At 45.4% G+C, this 20,106-nt stretch overlaps 1 protein-coding gene across 1 annotated transcript; it reads right to left on the bottom strand.

Annotated features, from left to right (window-relative positions):
* Window positions 1–1,181: 1,181 nt before the first annotated feature.
* ILDR1 (immunoglobulin like domain containing receptor 1) lies at window positions 1,182–17,205 on the bottom strand. Its single transcript, XM_054387932.1, has 8 exons — window positions 17,151–17,205; window positions 14,161–14,331; window positions 11,950–12,099; window positions 10,560–10,679; window positions 10,278–10,424; window positions 4,906–5,037; window positions 2,383–3,191; window positions 1,182–1,223 (listed from the first exon to the last, which is right to left on the bottom strand). Exons 1-8 carry the CDS (start codon window positions 17,203–17,205, stop codon window positions 1,182–1,184), a joined length of 1,626 nt encoding a protein of 541 aa, XP_054243907.1.
* Between the last annotated feature and the right edge of the window lie 2,901 nt (window positions 17,206–20,106).

Here is a 20,106-nt window from a genome sequence, read left to right as displayed (position 1 = left end):
GGTCTCAGAGCATAGAGAAATTCTGTGGTCTAGTTGCAAGGCAAGAGAAACCCCTGCAATCTAGCTACAGATCAGAGGCACCACATATGCAGAGCTGGTGTAAGAGTAAAGAAAAAGGACAACAGCGGAAAGGATGACCACAAGACTCCTTCAGAGCCTTTTATCCCACCCCATGTATATGATACATGGCACACAAAAAGCAAAGGGCAAATATAAAATGCATGGAAGGAGTACACCATAGATTAGGAGAGAGACATCCACCAAAGCCAAGGTTCTTAGAATTGAAGGAAATTCTGATCCATAGTGTGAGGGACAGTAGTCATACCTTGCTCAGTCCCTGTAGGGACAGCTAAACCTTGGTAAATGTAGTCCTTTAAATTTACAAATAAATTCAAGCCTGAGTTAAAGGCTAGAACAAGCATCTTTTAAGGCAATGAGGTCTGAGCTTCAAGTAGGGCAGGTTGTTTCAGTCAGTATAGGGCAGCTAAGCTGCAATTTGCAGACATGCTAGCAAGTCCTTATTAAGGCAGTCAAACATCCTTCCAACACTGTGATACTTGGGTCTGAGAGGCCTACTGGGGACAAAAGGCAGTAACAGCCCCACCTACGCTGAGCAGCCAGGCAGAAGCAACAACCATGACACATTCTGAAGCACAACAGAGGGCCTTAGAAAAGAGCTGCTGTGCCTCCCTACACCAAACTCCCAGGGGATCAGGTCACATGACCTGCAGAGGCCTCTTCCAATCTAAATTATTCTACTGTCTTGTGACTTTACAACTCTGTGAGCATTGGAGCCTTTCCCCAGTGACTGGTGTGCAAAGGACTGGCCTTCGAGTGACTGGCTCCTTTCCCACCTAACAAAGGGAGCTGGTGTATCTCTTTAAAGACTGGAAATAAACCATTTACTGAAAATATCCCTGCTGTTTCCAATAGAATGCTTTCAGTGGATTACAGTCCATTGCCAACCTAAGTTTCCAAATCACAGCAAGAGTAAAAAATGTGTTATGTATTGCTTTCATGAGTATTAGACACAGATTCTTCAGAGTTGTAAGTCTACAGGGAAGCTGCTTCTTTGTTTTTTTCATTTGTTGTCTGTTCAATTAAAAGCAGCCATCTCAACATACACAGTAGAAACATGGAGGAGTGTGGTGGGAATCTTAGTTCCTTCAGTACTGGCAGTATTAAATGACTATACTTCTTCCACTGTGGGAACTTCCTCTGTCCTGTAAGAGAAAGAAAAGATTCAGAAACAAGGAAGAATGACTGGAAAGCAGGTCTTCCTACCTGCTCTGAGCAGATTGAATTGGGTTGGAAGGGACCCTCAAAGGTCATCTCGTCCAACCCTACGGCAGCGCACAGGGACACTTCCAACTAGATCAGGCTGCCCAGGGCCATATCAACCATAACATCATAACAAAACCATTCATACATGCACAGATCCTAGCTGGGACTAAAATTGCACTTCCTTCCGAAAATTGGAAGGGAAAATGGCAGTGTGCAAATACAGCCCTCTGAGAAGACATCCATCTGGTACAATGCTGCATTTATGTGATAAAGAATACAATGTTGGGAGTTTTAATTTTAAAAATCCTTCATTTTTTTGAAGTGGAATACACTGTCTAACTTGGGGACTAGCAATTGGATACAAAGCTTTTCATGTTTAGGTTGCTACCTGAAATCTAGGCCCAGTGTAAACTGACAAGATGAACTGTGAATAATAGTTCTTCACTGCCCATATAATGCATATTCAGTTCTCAGGAGCTCCAACAAGCAAGCCATCCTCTTCCAGCAGACCTGAAGGATCACACATTTCTTTACCACCACAGCCACCCATGACCTTAAAGCCTATCTGATGAAGCTTTAGGCATCTTACTTTACATGAAACATCTTAAAAAGTATTACCAAGACACTACAAAGTTAAATGTTGGAGATCAATAATAGGAAAATTGTGTACATGTTAAAAAATCAGAAGTAAACCAACCCAGAGAGGGCTGCAGAGGGATACTCAGTAAAGCTACTTACTCTGGAAGTGTGTTCTTTTCAAGTAGTGCCAGGAGAACAGCTATTCAACACCAACACATACACAGAACCCCAAACGCCTCTAGGTGGGGACAGGAATGAGAAGGTCTAACAAGTCAACCAGTGTGGGACATGCTAGGGAACCTGCTTTATCTGACTGCTCACTTTGCCGCTGAGCACACTATAGACATACACCATGTCTGACAGCAGGGAACTCCGCAGCCTCTTCATAATCACGCTGAGCAGGACATTCAGTGCTCCATTTCCAAGACTACAAGCTGCAGAAAGTAACAAACGTTCACTCTCACTCCCCTGAACCCACCTCTTGCCATAGATGGGAAAGCCAAAAGGCAGCTGACTCACCGAGCGCGGCTCTGCACGGCCTTTGTGCTTCTTGTCCGGACCTGGGATGATCTCTAAGGAGCGGTAACTGGGGGGTTTATCTTCCGGCCATTCCCGAGACCGGTGCCGCCGCTTGCGGTTTGTTGCTGGGAGACGAACTTGCCCTTCTGAGGAGCTCCATGAGCCCCGGCGAGAAGGGGGAGAGTAGCTGTGCTGCATCTGACCTGAGTGATTGCTCCTCCTGGTATGGTGCTGGTATTCTTGCCTCTCTGCAGGCTCCTGTCTCCAACCACGATGGTGGTTGGAGCGTTCCTTGGCCTCTTCTGGATAGAAACTGCCACTGCTGCTGCTGCTCTTGCCCCTCTCAGCCTGGCGTGGGGGTGATACATCCCGTCTAGAGTGCTGGGGCCTGCCCTTGTAGCCATCTGTCCTCTGCCTCTGAGTATGGTCTTCCCGCTGCCTGTCCCAGGGATCCCGGCTGTAGCTGGAATGAGAATCCCCACTGGAAGGCAAGGGCCACCTCCGGTTCTCCCTCCTGTCCTCTGCTGCAAAGTCCCGGGGCCTGGGGTTGCGGGCAGCTCTCTGTGGCTGTGAAGAGTTGCTGCTTCCATGGATGGAGGAGATGTGATCAGTGAGAGGAGGTGGCATGATTTCTGAGCTCAGGGACGACAGCAAGCTCGGCTGCACAGCCTGTTGCTGGTGGGAAGATGGCCGGAGTTGTGACATGTTCATGTTTTGGATTTCAGACTCCAAGTAATCCAAAACACCCTTGTTCGGGGAAAGCTGAGCTTGTGGCTGCACCAGTGGAAGACTGTTCTGCAGAGACACATCTAAGGATAAAGGCACAGGAGAACACAGTAAGTCAAAGGGAAACAACAAAGAGAGAGTCCTTTTGCACTAATGATCCTGGCTGAGTCCCTTTTGAGCCTCTCTTGTTCCTGCTCCTCCTCACTGCAAGAGCTGTGTGCCTCTCAAGCACAAAAACCAGTCATTCAGACTACACGAGGTAAGCTGTAAAGAGTAGTAACTAGCAAATTGAAGTGTTTTAGGGCAGCACAGAAGTAAGAAAGCAAAGTCATCCAGTTTATGTATTTAGAGAATGGGAATATTTGTTTCTTACTGCCTTTTTATCATTATTCCTACAGATTGTATTAAAAAAAACCCAAACAAACTGGAGAAAATTCAGAGCGTTTCCTCCTAAATCTCATTGAACTGGAAGAAATATGAACCAATACCACCAAAGAAATGTTTATATATATGCACACATATACACACACACAATTTAACTAGTAAATGGAGAAGCTTCTTCTCTAGAAGTAAAGTGCAGCTCTGGAACAGTTACCCAAAGCAGTCATGGAATCTCCAGCCTTGCAGGTTTCCAAGACTCAGGGGGAACAAAGCCACAGCTGATGTGTCTGAAGTTGGTGACAGTCCTGCTTTGAGCAAGGGGTAGGACTAGATGACCTGAGAGGTCTCTTCTACTCAACATCTCTAAAAAGCTGATCTGAGACAAATTTAAGGGGAAACTTAAGCACAGGAGATTCAAGGACTGTGAAAACACAAGCTAAGAAACTGCCTGAGGAACATCCTTGCCCATTTTTTGCCAGCATAGATTTTCTTGAGAAGACTTAGTATATTCTGTCTTAAATCACAGTGGCTCAGTCACCAGATCTTCCTAAGGAAAACTGGTGCCCTGGCTAGAAAAAATGGTAACTCTAAAATTAACTAGTGGCCTATAAAAGTATATACTCCAACATCTTGAAATGTTTGCAAACTATTTCTTCAAACAACAGTTAAGACTAATCAAACACAGAGTAAATCCGTGGCTGCTGCACAGTGATGAAAAGCTCATTTCAGATGAAAAGTATGTTTTATTTATTTGAGAAGTCATTAAGTTGAATTTCCCTATTTTCCTTGGGTGATTAAATAATATTACTGGTAATGTTATTTTATTACTTATTTTTCTAGGACTTCAGAGACTCCACCTTCCCTTCTCTGTTAAAGTGACCAATAAATATCACTAATACGAGCAATTTTGAGGCAGAATGATTGGGAAATTCTTTCTGGTTCTTCATTTTTTTGCTGCATGCAGAATAGATCTGTTGCACAGAAGACAGTTTGCCCTTAATCATTTGAAGACTAGACATCTGATAAGAACTCAAAACAGATTGCACCTCACTTGTCATGTCAATTTTGGCTATAAGGAGTTGACCGTGACCAGCACAGCAGAACAAAGAGGCAGTACCCTCCTCTACCACATGAAGTGAGATAAGCTGGGTATATTTACCCTGCAGTCACTGGGGTGTAGCACAGATATACTTTAGTTAGCATTAAACTACTTCATGCAGCATTGAGCCTAGCAAGACCCTTATGATGGATAACCTGTATTTATCCACCCAGGCACGTCAATAGTATGCTGCAGATGTCTTAGCTTGACAGTTCTGCTACATGCAGTCTAAAGCTAAAGCCTCACCACTGAACCTCCCTGAGAATTTACCTGTTTCTCATCCTGATTGTCCTCTGAAATGATGCCTGTAGTCTCACCTTTTTGCAGTAGAGGGTTCAGCTGGTAAGAGGAAAGTTGTGAGTTCCTGTCGCTACCTCTGTAGAACATGTTGGGTGACAGCCAAGGTGCAAGTGCCTGAGCTTGCTTCATGAACCGATGCCGTTCCAGTACTGTAAAAGAAGATGGAGAAAGCTTACAGCAGCTATCCAGAAAGCACAGCTTGCAGATCACATACCATTTCACTTGACTGTAACAGAATCACAGAACGTTAGGTGTTGGAGGGGATCTCTAGAAATGAAGTCCAACCCCCCTGCCGAAGCAGGATCACCTAGGAATGCATCCAGGTGGGTCGTGAAAGTCTGCACAGAAGAGACTTCACAATCTCTCTGGGCAGCCTGTTTCAGCACTGGCACCTTCACAATAAAGCAGTTTTTCCTCGAGGTGGAACCTCCTGTGTTCTAGCTTTGGATGTGATCAGATACAGGAAATTCACAGAATGAAAAGCTCTCTCCACCCTATGACAAAGGTAAAACAGAGCAGAGGAAACGCCAGTATGAAGTTGTAGTTTCAAAAAGATGCCTAAAACAGAAGTCAAAGGTTACTGCCTGATAGGGTACATTTCTGAGAACTGGGAGCAAACTTTGATTATGTACATAGCACATAATCCAATACAAGTCTTCTACCTGCAACTACAATTGCAGAAAGGTGAGAAATAATGTTTCGTACAGCAAGACATATGTCACTTGTTTTACTCTCTTGAAACTCTCACAGCTCATCATTGGTCATTTTTCCCTTTTAGATTTGATGTACAGCTAAATGAGACCTCTTTTTGCCACCTTCATGTAGGCTCTCTCCGGATCACATTTTTCACACTGTACTCTATCATTTCCTGTCTGTTCCACAGAGGGCATTTAGAGGGGCACTGTTCAGTTTCTCTCTTTCTAGTCTTTGAACCATTGTTGTTGGCTCTCTCTGTAATTAACCTCAGCATGACTACTAAAATTCAATCACTTAGGATAGCATGATCAAAAATGGTGAACAAACTAAATTTCCTGTTCTCAAGAGCAATGTTCAGAGTGCCAAAAAGAGCAAACTCGGTGGAAATTTCTCTCCCTCATTGTGTTTTCCACCACTGTTAACTCCAGACCCCTACTCGTGCAGTCAGGCTCCAATTCCACTTCAGTTTTTTCAGCACTTCCTTCTCACTTTCTTTACACAGACAGCTTCACCACCCCTGACTTCAAAATCATTGCTTATTGCTGCTTCTTTTTGGGGAATACTTAAAAACCTCTTACAGAAACTTTTTGTCTACCACAGACAATCAAAACTTGAGTTTATGAGCAAGTAAACTTCAAGGCCCAGACCTTACAAAACCTGACTGCACAGTGTGTCTGTTATTATTGGCTGAAGCTTTTCTGCAACAAGGGTCTAGGCAAAACTTCTCTTATATGGCTTCTCTGGAGCTTCAGAAGTGGCAGGGTTTTACTGTAGCCTCTTCTCTGGTCAGGCATAAACAGAACATTCTTTGGTATATAATTCAGGAGACAGGAATGTAATTGCTTTTGAGACTTCTGGCCCTCTGATAAATCTGGCTAAAATTTTCTGATGAAATTAAAAACTATCGGAGAGAAAGAGATAGGGGATAGATGGACAGGCTGACTGCATAAGCTGTTTCTGTAAGAAACCAGGCTACTGCTAAGCTCCAATTAATTCTGTCCCCTGGGTTCATCTGCAGCAGGCAGCACTTAGACTGCATGTTCTTTGGGACTGAGGTCTCCATTTCAGGTAGCACTCTAATTATTAAACATGCCCTCCTTTAGCTGTTTCACTGAATTTATACAGAGCACCACCTGATGCAAAACAAGGACTGACCATGCCTCTTAACATATCCAACAGTTCATGCAGCCCCACTTTGTTCTCCACTCTCACGTCCTTCCCCCTCCCCAGCCTGACTCTAATCAGAGTGAACTACAAAGCTGAAAACTTCAGCTGTTTTAATCCTAATACTCTGATTTTTCTGCAAAGCTGTGTGGCTCGAGGTAGCAGCTTTCAAGCATTTTATGTCAAACTTGCTTCATTATTTTCTTCTCCAAGGGATTTTCCTCCAGTTTAGTTTCCAGCTTAGAGGAAGAGAGAAAGAGGAAAATTAAAAAGAATAAAAAGAAGGGAAAGGTCTTATCTCTTGCTCTCTTGTTCCTCCAGCTATGACTTTGAGAATGTCCTAGAACCTGCTGAGTGAACATCCCTGGGTTCTGACCACAGTCTTTGCATGAGGAGTCAAAGGCCTAGCAGCTGTGGGCATAGCTACTTAGGGTTCCTCTCTTTCAGGTTTGAAGGCAGTGACTAGGACCAAAGTCATCCTGTCTCTGTTCTCTGCTCTTGCCCTATAACTGAACAAATACAGAATTACTCTTGGACTTCCTTCACTACCTTCACTCCCTCCTATCTCTCATCTTCATCTCTCCACTGTCCCTGGAGGTGTTTAAAGATGTTTGGATGAAGTGCCTAGGGACATGGTCTGAGCTGTATACAGGGAGATGTTAGGTTATGGTTGGAGTCAACGATCTTAAGGTCTTTTCCAACCAGGTGATTCTACGAATTCTATGAACTCTATGCCTTCCTCACATGTCTCCTTCCAGTTTGAACCTGATATATATGCTGGTTCTCCACCTGTAAAGTGGAAGTAAAGTTAGAGATCTCTCTTAAAAGTAAACACATTTATCTGAGGTCAGATTCAGTCTAATTCCAAAACTCATACCTGCTATAGAACTTCGGCAGAGTACCATGCTCTTTCCTCCACTTACTCCCTGATGAGGAAGTTTGTTCTTCACCTTTGACAGAATTTACAGCTGCTGGGCCAAATGATCCAATTGTAAAAAAAAACAAAACAAAACAAAAACCCCAACCTAGTCAGACCCAGGTGAAAAGTTGCCCTATTTTGAACCAATTAGTGGAAGAAGTCCACAGCAGAAAATGAACTAACAGGAACAGAAGGAGGTCATATGTATGTTTACCCTGGTGGGCTTTTTTCAGAGCTTTTCCAAAGGAAATGTAATTGGCTTGCTCCTGGGGCATGTTTAATGTTTCTGTACATCAATTCTGAATTCCTCAAACAACACACTTCTTTTATTACTAGGTTTAAAATCATCTTAGTTAATGACCTGACATAAAACACCCAGAATTACCTTGCCTCAATGGCATCTCAGACTGTTCAGCAGATCTAGGCTACCCTCTAGCGGCCAATAATTGGGAAGAAATCACCCGTACTCTGCTGGTACTCTAACTGCTAAGACTTAGTGGAGGGTTTCTGTCTTCAGCTGTATGGAACCGTTATTTCTCAGGACTGTTACTTAAGATGCTCTCTTCCTGTGATTTTTAAGGCCCCCAATTCTTATAATGCAAAAGAAGTCAGAGGCAGGATGAAGCGAAGAGAAGTTGTGCTAGAGGAGGGGAGAAAGCACAAGAATCCCTTGCAAAATTGGATAGAGGCAAGCAGGTCAGGATGGCAATTAGTCACAGAATCCAGAAGCCAGTCAAGCAGGCTGTGCTTCTCTGTACCTTCTTTCATGAGCAAGGAAAGCTTTAAAGAACCCTGCAAGAATCCCTCCTACCTAGCCTCAACAGGAGGCAGAATCATAGAATTGTAGGTTTTGGAATGGGACCTCTGAAGATCGAGTCCAACCTCCCTGCCAAAGCAGGATCACATGGGAATGCATCCAGACAGGTCTTGAAAGTCTCCAGTGAAGGAGACTCCACAACTTTTCTGGGCAGCCTGTTCCAGTGTTCTGCCACCCTCACAGTAAAGAAGTTTTTCCTCAAGCTGAGGTGGAACTTGCCTGTGTTCCAGTTTGTGTCCATTGCCTCTTGTCCTATCACTGGGCACCACTGAAAAGAAACTGGCCTCTTCTTCTTGACACCCACCTGTCAGATATTTATAAACACTGACCCTTCTCAGTCTTCTCTTCTCCAGGGTAAACTGTCCCAGATCTCAGCATTTCCTGGTAAGATAGATGATCTAGTCTGTTAATCATCCTTGTAGCCCTTTGTTGGGACTCTCCAAAATATATCCCTGTCTCTGTTGAACTGGGGAGCCCAGAATGGGACACAGTACTCCAGATGGCCTATGTGGCCTCACCACATAGGACAATTGAAAATATAACTGATGACTGGAAAGACAACTGCAGCAGTCTGGAGTGGGTTATGGCACAAAAAAACCCCAACAAAACAAAACAAAACCATAAAACAACAAAGAAGAACTTGCACATATTACGAATCCATTTTTGGATGAAGAATTCTGAAGGTGTGAATCTTTCATCTCCATCACCTCTTTCCCCTTGATGGAAACTAATTTTCTGTAGCCTTCTCTCTCCCCTTGATGGAAACTAATTTTCCATAGCCTTCTCAACACTACACATTTTACTTGACAGCCTGTAAAGCTCCCTGAAAGTGTTTTGTTTTGTTTTTAGCATTAAGAGCATTTAGCATTCTTTACTTTTTGCAAGAGCTAAGCAAATTATGCTTAAATCTAAAATTCTCACAGCTTAATAACACCCAAGGTATAACAAATATCTCTTTTGCAGATGAAGGGAAACCATAAAAACATCTCCTCATTCATAAATCCACTACCCATAGCATCTGGAGAAGATTCTAGTGATTTCAGTAATAAATATATGTATTTGTTGCATTTTGTTTCTGCCAGATTGTTTAAACTGCAGTGTATGTTGCTCCTAAGTTTCAGACACAGGAATAAAGAGGTTCTTAGAAGCCAAAATTCAAAGGGTGGCCTTACTAAGAGAACGGAATCTGGCTGCAGAATCTTTATTACTGCTAACCTGATACACAACAAAGTTTCTCAACCCATTTTCATGGTTGACCACCAAGGGAGACCATCTTTCTCCTTTCTTTCTTCTCACTTCCTTCCCCAAAGAAAACCAAACAAAACCTTTTTCTTGTTGAGGGAGCAGCTCTGAAAATAACATAAAGACAGAAAATTCCAATTTTTACATAATAACCACTTGATGTAACGTTAGGCCAGTTTGGAGAGTAGTACCTAGGCATTTGCTTGCCTTCCTTACATGCACAAGCATATGGTCCACAAGATAGGGAAGAACAGTCCTGACCTACTCATACAAGGGAGCTGTTTGTGCCCTGACAACATGAAAAAGTTGGTAGCAAGGTGTAAGGAGGAACTTTTGAAAGTGGGACACAAAGGAGGAAGATGAGCTACATGTATCCTAGCTTCCCTCTTCTAAACTCAGATAAGCTGATTGTGGATGTCACATTGGCCAAAGAAATGTCTTGGTCTATGCCAATGCTGAACAGAAGGGAGAAAGTGGAGCTCAGTAAGATCCCAGTCAAGCTTTTGCCTTGACAGAAGCCATGAATAGAGACATATTTGCTTGAACCTCACCTTCCTCATTACAGCAGCACCGTTTTGGGCAGCAGACACATGGGATGTGGCAGCAGCAATACTGGGGGCAGCACTGGCACCAGCATACTCCAATCAACAGAAGGAGAAGGAGGCCACCGAGAATGATGAGGAGTACTGTGAGCCAGTCTATAGGAAAAACAGAGAGAGAAAGATGTACCTGGTCACAGTAAGTTAATGAGTACCTCTCCATTGCTGGAGACTGGGGAGGAAGAGAACAGGAGGAGGCACCTGCCACCCAGGCAACAAACCACAGGCACTCACGGAGAACAATCAGCTTAACTTCTTTGTCGGCATCGCCTGAGGTATCTCCTGGTGCTTCCACAGTGCAGTAGTACACGCCATGGTCCCACCACATGACCTCAGTGATGACAAGATCTGCTCCTGTGGAAGAGGGGCTTGGAAGGTCAGCAGGCTATTTAGGACTGAGATACACTAGTTTCAGGCCCCACTCTACAAAGGCTCTCTGCCTTCAGGTGACATACAGTACTGCATCTCTCCTCTTCCCAAGCATAGCCACCATCTTAAAACAATCCTATCTGAGTCCATTGAGAACTCCTGTAAACAGCACTAACTGCCGATCTCTTTTCCTTTGTGCTGCTGGAAGGCAACACTGCTGAGAAGTGGGACTAATTCTGTGTGAAGTGAAACAACCAGCATGCTGCTGGGTGATGGATATTCACAGATACTGGCTGCTGCGAACCCTACTGGTTTTGGAACACAGATCACTGCCCCTGCTAGGCCAACCATCCCAGTAACTGCTATTGCTCCAGGGACAGCATGGAGCATATAATAGACTTGGACAATCATGCAGTACTTCTTAGAAGAAAAGAAGTACTAGCTTCTGGGCTCCTCAGTTTACTTTTGAGCTCTTCAGGAAAATAATCAGGCATCCTCAGCTCAGCCTCAACTTGCAGTGCTCCCAGCACCCTTGGGCCAGCTGGGGACAGGGACCTTCATAGCTCTTATTCCATTGCCACCTCACTGAGTATCTAAGTTACAGATGACATTACCATAGAATGGTAGTGGTTGGAATGAGACCTCTGAAAATCATCGAGTCCAAGCCCGGTGCTAAAGCAGGATGACCTAGGGCAGGTCATACAGGAATACATACAGATGGGTCTCGAAAGTCTCCACAGAAGGAGACTCCACAACCTCTCTGGGCAGCCTGTTCTAGTGCTCTGGCACCCTTACAGGAAAGAAGCTTTTCCTCACATTGAGGTAGAACTACCTGTGTTCCAGTTTGTATCCACCAGCCCTTGTCCTATCACAGGACACCACTGAAAAGAGACTGCGACCTTATTCTTGACACCCACCCTTCAGATATTCTCAAACATTCATAAGATCTCCTCTCAGCCTTTCCTTATAAGACAGATGTTCCAGTCTCTTAATCATCCTTGTAGCACTCCATTACACTCTCTCTAGTACTGCCCTGTCCCTCTTGAACTGGAGAGTCCAGAACTGGACACAATACTCCAGATGTGGTCTCACCAGGGCAGAGTAGAGGGAGAACCTCCCTTGACCTTGTGGCTACTCTTTCCTTAATGCACTCAAGGATACCACAGGCCTTCTTGGCCACATTTTCGCCATGTGTATGCTTTTCTTCACTTAGAAAGCCCAGATATTGGATAGGTCCTTAGGCCAGGTCACTTACGGTTCTGAATGGTGATTTTTCGCTGCTGGTAGTCGACACCCAGTATGGGCTCCTTCTGTCCATATTTCTGGATGACAATGCGCACCTTCCGCTGGCTGTCATTGCAGTCATTGGATGGGTCCTGGCCAAGAGTTAAACCAGCCTGGTATGCTACAAACACACAGCAAGTAAGATGCCAAAAATTATTTCAAAGGACCCATTTCTTTTCCTTTGTGAGCATCAGAGAAACTCTTGAAGGTTTAGTAATACAATGCATGGCTTCAAACCAGCAAGGCCAAGTTGCTTTGGAGTACTCAAAAGTGAAGAGAGGCAGAGCCAAGAGAATAGCATAGATTTTGAGAATGGTGGAGCTCCAAAGGAGATGGCTCCTGTACTCACAACTGAAAAAACAACAGTAGAAAGAAGCTAATGGTGGTAGGCTGGAGGACAGCTCCCAGTATGAAGATAGACTGTAGAGAAAACCAAAATCATAAAACTCCCAGAAGCACTGGAACTAAACCAAAAGTGCACGTATTTACCAAATAAAATCTTCAGACGTATATGAACTACTGTAGTGATTGTCTCCCGTTCCCTCCTGTATCCTATTAGATCTTGTGTAGATCATGAAGGAAAAAAGAATCACCTGATTCCAGATAGGGATTATATGTAGACACCTAACAGAATTAATGGAGGACTAGAGGCAATTTCTGTACAATGCTCTTATGACAGACTCAAAATATAAACTAACATTGAATTGCCAGGCACTTGGGAACTGAGATCTGGGGGAAATGGCTGATGCACTCAGCACTGCCTGTAAAGGGCTTGCATTGAAGGGAAGACAAAGCTTGTAAAAGGCTCTTCCACTGCTGTGTCTACAATGGATCACAGAATGGTTTGGTTTGGAATGGACCTTAGAGGTCGTCTAGTCCCAACCCCCTGCCATGGGCAGGGACACCTTCCATGAGACCAGGTTGCTCAAGACCCCATGCAACCTGGCCTTGACCATTTTCAAGGAGGGGGCATCCACAACCTCCTTGGGCAACCTGTTCCAGTGTCTCACCACCTTCACTGTGAAGAATTTAATCCTAATATCTAATCTCAATCTACCCTCTTCCATTTTAAGGTGACTCCCTCTTGTCCTGTCCCTACAAGCCCTTGTAAAGTTCCTCCCCAGCTTTCTTGTAGGCACCCTTCAGGTACTGGAAGGCCTCTGTAAGGTCTCCCCAGATCATCAAGAGCATACCCAACTAAGCAAACACTGTGACCTTTATGCTTTCTGTCTCTGTTGGGGGCTATTAGCTTGAGCCTGGGTTCAAAGTACTCACATTATGCTGGGATCAATAGAGCCAAGGACCCAGTTGCTCAGGGATTAGCTTGTAGAGAACTTGGTAATATGCCTACCCAACATCATACAGACTACATAAAGAGAGTTCAACTATGGGGTCTCCTATAGACTCAAAGTCCACTTGTTACAAGACCCTTACTTTCAGACATGCTGAAGCACAAGATGAGACTGACAAATGAGCTGCTTTGGCTGGGATTTCACAGCATCACAGAATGGTAGGGGTTGGAAAGGATCTCCAAAGATGACAGACTCCAACCCCAAAGAAGGATCACCTAGCACAGGCCACACAAGACATCCAGACAGGTCTTGAAAGTCTCTAGGGAAGGAGACTCCACAACCTCTCTGGACAGCCTGTTTCAGTGCTCTGGCACCCTCACAGTAAAGAAGTTTTTCCTCATGTTTAGGTGGAACTTCCTGCACTCCAGTTTGTATTCATTACCTCTTGCCCTATCACTGGGGACCACTGAGAAGAGTCTGGCCCCATCTTTCTGACACTCACACCTTAGATATTTGTAAGCATTAGTAAGATCCCCCCTCAGCTTCCTCTTCTCCCAGGTAAACCCAGCTCTCTCAGCCTTTCCTCACATGAGATGTTCCAGTCCCCTCATCATCTTAGTGGCCCCGCACTAGACTCTCCAGTATACTTTGTCCTTGAACTGGGGTGCCCAGAACTCCAGGTGACTACTGTGTAAGACATCTCTGTGTCATATCATAAATCTTGACACTGCAAAGGAATTCACAGACATCACCTATTTTTTCTTGGAGTACTTGGAAATACCACCACCTAACCTGGTTTCTGGGCAGGACACTGTATTATCCACTAAGTCTATGCTCCCATTCCTTTTCCTTTGAAGAGGGATTCCTTGGAGGACAAGCCTGACACTTACAGGCTGAGTAGTAGTCAAAGATGGGATCCTTGCAGAAGGATTTGAAACGCCAAGTCACCACCACATCCTGCAGCTGAGCTGAGGTGCTGTAGTCACACTTGAGGATGATACTGGCAAATAAGGTGGTATAACGTTCAGCATCCTGCACCGTCACCAGGAGGGAGAGACAAGCTGCAAACAAGAACGTAGAAGGCAGTCAGTCCTCAGGAACAGACCCCACATCACAACTTTCACTGTGCTCCAGACCAGCAACTGAAGTACAGCTCCCTCAGCTTTATCTGGGACCTGCAACTATGGACCTTATCATCCTCTCTGGTGAAGCCAAAGTTACAAACCCTGGTTAGAACCTGGAGTCCCATCTTTCCATGACAGAAGACAGCTGAAGTTGGCTGCATTGGCTTGCCTGTGGACTGAATTATTTTCTCCAAAGCAACCACTAGTAGCAATTATATAGCACATCACTCTGTGCTCTCCTTCTGCATGGGGAAAACTGTCCCTCCAAGCTGAGGGAGATAATGTTGGGCCCAGAAGCACACAGGATGGGATTGCCTTGACTTGTCATCCTAACCAGAAATGTTCTGCATTGCCATCTGTTCATATAAACACCAAATTAATTTTATCAGGGTCTTGCTAAGACAGTCATCAGGATGTTATGTAGGGGCGATCAGAATTAAGACAACGCCATTTTGGAGCTGTAGCATCATAGTGAAATTTAATCTGTTTACTGCCACTTCAGAATATCACATATCAATTACCTTTCTCCCCCCACACCTTTTAATGAAGCTATTGTTACACGTTTTAAACTTGTCCATAACAACCTCCACAGCATTTACTATCCAAACAGCTGCACCCACTGAGGAAGGTTTTTACCAAGTTTCTCAGAAGCTATGCTTTATTACAGCCACACTCCAGAACCATTTCTATCTTATTTAAACTTTGATAATACAGTAAGTTGGGCTTGTCATTAACAATAGCAAAGTTATCAGCAGTCCCCTTTGATAACAGAATACAAACAGTTTGGAGCAAGTGTGAGATGCCCTTTCTGGAATACACCTTGGAGAAGAGGGGTTTCACTGCTGTGCTAGTTGCTTCTTAACTGGAGAGGATAATAGCAGGAAAGAGGGAAATGGTGATGCTTGCAAGGGTGGCCAAGTGAAACGGTCATCGTGAACCAACAATTCATTTTTATCACATATTCAAAGGCTTTCCCTTTACTCCATGTTTTCAGGGAACAAGAGACTATGTAGTAATGCCTGGATCACAACTGCAAGCACGCTAATTCTGCAGTAGGATATTGTCAATGTAGTATTTGGTCAGTTTCTATTTGAAACAGGCAAAGCACAGGCAAAATGAACTTGCTTGCCTTAAAAGTACCATACAAACACAGAGCGGACAAGAGTAAACTCGTAAGTCCAAGGCTTTTCTGAAGAATAAAATATACATGCATGCAGTTAAACACAGAAATACCAGCAGCTCTGGCAAAAGCAAGGATCTCTCATTTCCACAACACTGTAGCAATCAAGGTCCTACAGCTGCTCTTACTGAAGAGCACTGCACTGCAACACAATCTTGTTTCAGCTTTGTGAAATAGCTGAGCCACAGGATCTTACTGCAGGAACCAACAAGAAGCTAATCCAAAATCCAGACTCTCAAGACTAGCAAAACCTTGCTCTCATTTTCAATCAAAACGAATGCCTGTATGACTTCTGACCTCTTGAGGCTTATGGAAACAGAACAGATTTTTCATGGGGTTTCTATGGCAGCATCTCTCTAGCAAGAATAAAATACTCAGAACTGCTTCTCACTTACAAAACCCAAAGCTCTTTATGAAAGGGATCTTTTCTCATTACCTCTGTTCTGAAAACATGTCAGAGTTGAGAGATAAGTTCCTTAATTCCTAAAGAAGTTAAAAACGCACTGTTCCCACCAGAGGACAGCTAAACGTCTCAGCACATCTGATGTTTCATACCAACCTCCTCCAAAAAAACAGAAAAATTGTGAAATTAAGGCTTGTTCCTACACTTGGACTGCATTACTCTACTACATACTTCTTATCCTGGATGGAAAGAACAAATCTTGACACTACCAACCTAACAAGTTACAGTTACCTCAGGCCTATTGCTTTGCACCAAAGACACTAACCTTCAGTGCCAGTGAAGCCACGTTTTAGCTACAACATTGTGCAGGATTGTGGCTGCTAAGCAAGACAATCAATAAACATACCTGCAAAAGTTTTTGCTTCTTTTACTGGTTCTCTGTGAAAAACTGAATTTGGGTATTTAAAGCTAAATCATCAGCAAAGAGCCAGGCATCAAAGAAACTAATTGATCAGTCTATTCCCTATAATAGATCAGAAGATGCAGATCAGGCAACCTGCAAAGCTCGTCAGAAAGACCTCTGTGTGCTGAAGGCCACCTCTGTCCTCAGAAGTGAGCTCCTGTCCTCCATACAAGCACATATCGAGCAGGTAGGGAAGCCCTGGAGCACACCAGATCCTCAGACAGGTTGGGGGTATAGAGCTACCAGCAGCGGCTGCGGTGGGTACTTGAGACAATCCAAAGGACAACCCTCCATGTTTGTACCCTGTGCTCAGGTCCGAACCATGCTGGCCGTAGAGAAGCGACACTGGAGGCTACCAGGAGACATGCGGCTACTTCCTCCTAGAACTGCAGCTATAGCCGCACCTTTGGGGTAACGAAATTCCTCTGCATGGCTTTAGTACCGAGCTGGGAGGAACCCTGCTCCTCCGCCCGGCACGAAAGGACACTCGGAGGAGCGGACAACACTCGCCCGAGCCAGGCCGCCCTTCCCTTCGCCGCAGGGCCGGCGCCGCGCTCTCCACGACGCCCCAGGTTAACCCGGGGCAAAGCCCGAAGCTGCTGACCAGGCCCCGGCCCCCTGTGCCACAAGGGTGTCCTGGGCTGGGTTAGGTGCCCCGGAGAAAGCCGGGACCCTCCCGCCGCCGCCTTCCCTGGCGCGGCCCCACTCACCTGCCGGCAGCCAGGCCACCAGCAGCGCCCACCGGCAGCGCCATACCGGGGCCATGTCGCAGCCTACTCTGCCCGCCCGGGGCCCCGTCGCGCCGGGCCACCCCGCCGCGCCCACAGGCCCTCCCCTTCCCGTGGCACCTGTCCCAGGGCCGGGCGCTGCCGCTGGCTGCAGTCTCCTCCCTCTCTACCTCCCTCCACGGCCCCTCGGCGGCAGGTACAGGCCCTTCCTCCCTCCTCCGCACCTGCATCCTCTGCAGCAGAGGCTGGCAAAATACCAGCCGCCAGCTTCAGGAACTGCTTTACACAAATAAATAAATTAGAATATATATATATAAAAATATGTGCACACAGGTGTACGTGGTGATACGGTCACAGATAGGCAGTTTCGGCAAAGCTCTGCCGCCTGGGGCACGGGAGCACGCGCTTCCCTTGTCTTGTGGGCAGAAAGTTCAGGGAATTCATTTACCCGCTGAATTTTGGAAAGACCGCAACGGTGCTCAAAAGAAAAGTTACTTCAAAAAAAATAAAATTAACCCACTCCCCGCCCCCCCCCCCCCAACAAAACAACCAACCAAGCAAAAAAAAAAACCGAATCAAACAAAAAACCCAAACAAACCCACAAACACCCCCTCCCCCCCCCCAAAAAAAAAAAAAAAAAAAAAACCCAAACCCTCAGCCCTTCCAATTTATGGCGGAATCGGAGCCATGGCATGCCCGCCTCAACCCCGGCCGTTGCAGCGAGTAACGGCCGACTCCAGAGGCCGCTCCCCGCGGCGCCGGTTCACGACGGACTAGCTGGCGCCTGAGCTCTCTGGCCACGCCGAACTACAGCTCCCGGAGAACTCTGCGCCGGTTGCCTGGAAACCGATAACGCTGCGATGGAGGCGGCTCAAGGTACGGGATGGTGGGGAGGGTCAGCTCCCGCTTCGGTCTACGCAGCCCCTCGGGGTGGCCGCAGGCCCCCGTGTGTCCACGCGTCCCATGGGCCTCTCCCCGGTAGCCATCTCGTTCCTCAGGCATCTGCCGCCGCCCACGGCCGGGATATGTCCTTGCTGTGCCTGAGCTTTCCTGTGGCACCCTCCCTATGGCACCTTCCCCATGGCCCCTCGGAGGCTCCCACCCTTGCTGTCCTTGAGGAGCTCCAGATGTCCCCTGCCTGCCCCTTTGCTCTCCCTTGCAGAACTGCCTGTAGGGAGGCGCTTCTGCCTTGTCACAGCTGGTTTCCTGGTGTCCAGATGGAATATGGCCTTGGAAGAAGGGGTAGGCTGAAGCAGAGCTGGGCTGGCACCTCTGTGTAAGGCTGGTGCGGTCACCTTGGCATCCTGACCTCTGTGTGGAACCCGTATTCCTACACAGAGGCTTTTGGAAAGCAAAAGCCTTTATTCTCATGTAGGTGCTTAGCTTCAGGAAAGGGAAACAGGAATGAATGTTCTGCATCTGAGATCAACCGTCCCCTATTTAATTTGAAATGTGGGACTTGTTGGTTTTGCTTTAGCAGAAGGGGGTAAAGAGAAAATACACACACCAATTGTGTGAGGCAGTTATGTTACCTGTTGTAGCACTGTTCTCATGTTCATTTTAATGGTTTCCCTTTATAATGTAAGTTAATAAATAACTGTGGTGATGTCACCTGTTTTTGTTTCTGCTTGATAAAAACCTGGTAACCTTTATTCATAAGGCAGACACTTGTGAAACCGAAGAGTTTCCCTATGAGACTGAAACTTCCGCTTGTGTGAGACAGAGATAGGACATCTGAATCATAAAATGACTGCTTTAATTGTAAGGTTGGAAATCAGAGTTAGGTTTTATTTATCCTAGTTTTACAGGAAAATACTTTGCACGTGTGTAACAGCAATAGTGAGGTACTAAGCAGGGCTTTCCTGTCCACTTATTTTCTGTCTCTGATGGGAGTGGAAAAAACAGACAATAGAGGCTGAGTGGAGACTTTCTTGCTCTTTACAGCTACCTGGAAGGAGGTTGCAGTGAGGTGGGGGTTGGTGCCTTCTCACTAGTATCAGGTGATAGAACAGGAGGAAACGGCCTGAAATTGTACCTGCAGAGGTATAGACTGGATATTAGGAAAATGTTCTTTACTGTAAGAGTGATCAGGCACTTCCCTGCCCAGGGAAGTGGTGGAGTCGCCATTCCTGAAGGTGTTAAAAAACTGTGTGGACATGACGCTTTGGGACATAGTATAATGGCCAGGGTGGATGGTTGGATTTGATGATCTTGGAGGTCTTTTCCAACTAAAACAATTCCATGATTCTGTGACTCTGTGATAAAGGTGATATGTATAGATCCTGCTTTGTAGCTTTACCCTTGCTGCTTCAGTCTCTGACTGGTAAATAATTTATATACTTAACCATAACTACTGTGAGATTCGATACCTTCTGTTATTCTCCTTGCTTAAGTCTTCTAGCTATTGTAAGAGAGAGAACAATATTTTCTAGAACACAAACATTCTTCCTTGAGATTTTGGGTTGATTGTCTAAAGCCAACACTTATTACTAATGTCATAGTAATGCTGACTGATAATGATACACAAACTGCACTGGGCAACTATGCCTGATTTACATTTGGATATTTTTTCTTTCTATGAGCATTGAAAGACTTCTTTTAGCCCAGTAAATTGCTGATGTAATCTGATGTATCCTGAAGGCTGAAAGGGATGCTGAGACAGTTGTTCAGGGGTGTGCTGGTTTTTTGTAAAAAATGGTAGAGTCAGAACAAACTGCTGAGGGTTGTGTTTCTGAAGAGAAATTAAACAAGTAAGACTTGGCAGATGGGAAGAAACCCAAAACATCTGAAGCAGACCTAGACTGGAAGGAGAGTCGTCAGCCTGGAACAGATGATTAGTATGTAATTCCTCATGGCAGATGGTCCTCAGGCTAGCCAAAGTATGAAGTCATTATTTTAGGCCAGTGCTAGCCCTAGACCAGAAAGATAGCAGAGTGTT

This window comes from Indicator indicator, chromosome 1 (genome assembly GCF_027791375.1).
Source record: "Indicator indicator isolate 239-I01 chromosome 1, UM_Iind_1.1, whole genome shotgun sequence".
NCBI classification, from domain to species: domain Eukaryota; kingdom Metazoa; phylum Chordata; class Aves; order Piciformes; family Indicatoridae; genus Indicator; species Indicator indicator.
Note: the sequence above shows the minus strand (reverse complement) of the source record. Positions and strands in the feature narration are given on the sequence as shown.

What these genes read in the sequence shown, in the direction of transcription:
- ILDR1 (XM_054387932.1), bottom strand. Translation starts at nt 17,205, where the DNA reads ATGGCCCCGGTATGGCGCTGCCGGTGGGCGCTGCTGGTGGCCTGGCTG. An exon ending in GGTGGCCTGGCTGCCGGCAG is followed by an intron (nt 14,332 to 17,150) that starts GTGAGTGGGGCC and finishes TCTTGTTTGCAG; the next exon opens with CTTGTCTCTCCCTCCTGGTG. An exon ending in GCCGTGCAGAGCCGCGCTCG is followed by an intron (nt 1,224 to 2,382) that starts GTGAGTCAGCTG and finishes TTTCTCTTACAG; the next exon opens with GACAGAGGAAGTTCCCACAG.